This window comes from Lytechinus variegatus, chromosome 3, assembly GCF_018143015.1.
Source record: "Lytechinus variegatus isolate NC3 chromosome 3, Lvar_3.0, whole genome shotgun sequence".
Classification (NCBI taxonomy): Eukaryota; Metazoa; Echinodermata; class Echinoidea; order Temnopleuroida; family Toxopneustidae; genus Lytechinus; species Lytechinus variegatus.
In genome coordinates, this window is record NC_054742.1 from 25,406,791 (window position 1) to 25,410,265 (window position 3,475).

The 3,475-nt window shown below is 36.5% G+C and overlaps 1 protein-coding gene across 1 annotated transcript; it reads left to right on the forward strand.

The window, feature by feature from the left end:
* The first annotated feature begins 230 nt into the window (after positions 1-230).
* LOC121410599 (protein HEXIM1-like) lies at positions 231-2,583 on the forward strand. The gene has a single exon (XM_041602799.1). The coding sequence runs from the start codon at positions 543-545 to the stop codon at positions 1,413-1,415; it is 873 nt and encodes a 290-aa protein (XP_041458733.1). The 5' UTR covers positions 231-542; the 3' UTR covers positions 1,416-2,583.
* Positions 2,584-3,475: the final 892 nt, after the last annotated feature.

The following is a 3,475-nucleotide window of genomic DNA, read 5'->3' on the forward strand; positions in this document are numbered from 1 at the left end:
AATGGAAAGTTAATATTCGTAATGACAAGAAAATCCATCTATGAAAGGAATATTCATTACTAAATATACCGTCCAAATCATCTTGTTAGATGTGGTGAAGCTTCTAATTTCAGCATACGGTGAAAAAAATACAGAAACTACTTTGTTTATATCCCCAGCTGGTGCGTAGTAACATTTGAGGCTTGGCTCGGTTATATTTACGTATTGTACGTGCCATGCATGCACGCAATCAATGCAGACCCATTTTTTCGCTGCTCCCTTTAAATTAAACAAATCCTACATCGGAATCCTCAAAGTAGGATCCATTGCTTTGGCCTATGGATGGACGAACTCGATCATACGTGGAATTATGGGTCGGTACCAGCGAAATCATTTGGAAAATAATGCTACCAGAACGAAAATGCAACCCACCTTCGATGTCAAAAAACTGGTTTACTGTGTGGCAATTACATTCTTGGTTTGCTCAAATTCATCGGACATATTGTAAATTTGACACGGTGTCTGGTTGATATATTCTGAAATTGACGTGAAATCGGCATACTATGAGTAAGATACGACCAATATTTCCTGGTGAACTTGAAAGCATGGATGGGGACGACGAGCGCTCAGATCGAAGCGCAAGCCCGCGAACTATTGGACAGGAAACCGTTCTCCCACCGCATTCCGAAAGGAGGACTCGAGCGAGCGTGAACCTCGCTCAACGAACTAGGCGGAGGGTGACAATGGCAGTCGAAAGTGTCCAACGTATCACACATTCAGGGAGACAACATGGTCAGCAAGTGCTTAGAAATATGCAAGATGCAAATGATCAGGATAGAAATGTGAATGATAAATCAAGGAAACGAAGACGTCCGCGAAGGAAAAATCGTAAGTGGAAGCCATACACTCAACTGAGTTGGGAAGAACGCCAGCAACGCGACGAAGAGGAATCCCGACGTGCATCTCTGAAGCGAGCCAACCGTCCGACCCCGTACAATACCACTCAGTTTCTAATGGAAGATCATAAGGTTGATACTCCAGACCTTAGTAATATGGGAACATTTGATGAGAACCATGATGTGAATCTTTCGTCTTCAGATGAGGTGCTGGAAAATGAAAATGAACAATATCTTGTTCGGAACTTCACAGCTGTTTATGATGAAGTCCAATCAGAAAGGCTACAGCAGATGTCAAAGGAACAGTTAGTGAATGAAGTTCTGGAACTCTCAAAGAAAGTGTCAGAGTTGGAGCAAATTTTACGTCCGAGCAGTGGAGGTGGGGGAGAAGGGAAGCTGTCGAGTGGGGAGAGTGAAGAACAATTGAATGAAGCCACACGTTCCAGACTTCAAAGTGTTAATGAACTAGAGCAGAAAGTGAAAAAACTGAAGGAAGAAAACCAGCGACTAAGAACAGCAAGCGGTACTGATAAGGAATGATACCTCTTTTACATGTATGTGTTTTTATTCTGTCATCTCAAGTGAAAAAAATAAGTGATCTCTTTTAGTAATATTGCTGAAGACTTCAGTGATGTTTTATTAAATTTAAACAAATTTTTTCTTATTGTCAATTTTGTCCTGATGCCTTAATTATTCAACCAGGTTTTTTTCTCTTGTAATAGTTCTTAAAAGTTAAACATGTACCTAACATTGATAGAAAATGATAATTATTTGGTAAATCTGCAGTATCAGTATACGTCATGCAATCCGGCATTCTGGCAAATCAAATGCTCCTGAAAACTGAAGTCCAAGGTATGGCATGAGAGTTGTTATGGAATACAAACAATCGACCATGTAAAGGTAGAACCATACACAAATGCTGTCACAAGGTGTCTGGTCCTGCTAATGTTCACATACATTTTAAATGTATGCAAGAAGGGCATTATTTCAGTCTCTCCTAAAGTTATTGATAACTGTGTCCATGTGTGCTTATCTGTATCATTTTACACCGTTTTTCTCCATTTTTGAATATCGTTTTACAGGGATGCCACAGAAGATTAAGAAAACAGTTTTTTTTTCCGAACAGATATTTATCTTATTAATGCACAACAATTCATTAGCTCAAACCTCATGTACAGCAGTTAATAGATCTTTGTTTGCTCTTTGACAGGAGCATGTCCCAAAATGATCTTCATGTATTTTCTAATCAAGATTGGTTGTAAAAAGCAGACCATGATGTTGAATCAGTAGGACAGCATAAAAGTGTAATAAGACATACCAAGTCCATAATATGATGTAAATGAAAATATGAAGTGGTCTTTCATTATATTGTTTACAATTTTTTAGGTTTTGATTGTTTCAGTCAGATATTGTGCAAGGACTACTACCCCTTTTTACAATTCACTGGGTCCAAGGGAAAGCATGCATGTTTTATCTTTAACTGACATAATTGTATTAGTTTCTATCCCAATAATTGAATTAGAAAGGATTACTGAACGCTCATTTCCAAAGCTTATCGATGTATACCGGTACATGTATAGATCCACAATAATGTTTTATAAATGTAGTACATCATACAATTTTTATAAACATCAATACTCCACAGATTTCTGCTAAAAGTATGTGTTAAATTTGAGATTTGATATTAAAATCAATTTTTGTGACAGTATTCAGCTCTTCTACAGAATGTTTCATTTGGGATTTTGGTGTACATGTATACATGTTTTCCTTAATTCACTGTTTTGTTTTCATTTTAAAGAATTAAATTAATTTGATAATGATTGGTAAGGTGGTGGTACATGTAATTTGCCATAATTTAGAAGAGGAATGAATACATGTAGATCTACATTTCTATAACGGGGATGGGGTCATTTTTATGACAAAAAATGTTTTTATGTGGTGGTCCTGATCGATGTCATCCCTCTCCCAAGTTATTGTTAAATTACATGCAGCTTCTATGTTATGTTCAGACATAAGTACACCTGTTCTACTACCAGCAATATTGCTACTTTCATTCATAATCAAATGAACTGTAAGTTGCATGCACATGTGATTCAAATCCATTTACATGATTGGTGAAAGGGAAAGTCCACCCCAACAAAGGTTGATTTTTATTGTATTGAATCATATCCTTATAACATTATAATACTTCACGTCATCATGTACATGTAACCATGCATACACCAATTATATATGTATAAATGAATTTGAATGGTGACAAGGCTCAGTTGGGGGGGGGGGGGTTACCAATTGGTAACCCCCCCCCCCATCAAAAATTAAAGCATGTATTTAGCTTTGTATTGATACAAAGCTTAATACGTGCTATAATTTTTGTTTTTCCTTAAAAGTCAAGTTCACCTCAGAAAATTGTTGATTTAAATCAATAGAGAAAAATCAGACAAGCACAATGCTGAAAATTTCATCAAAATCGGATGTAAAATAAGAAAGTTATGACATTTCAAAGTTTCGCTTATTTTCAACAAAATAGTTTTATGAACGAGCCAGTTACATCTAAATGAGAGAGTCGATGACGTCACTCACTATTTTTGTTTTTTATTGTT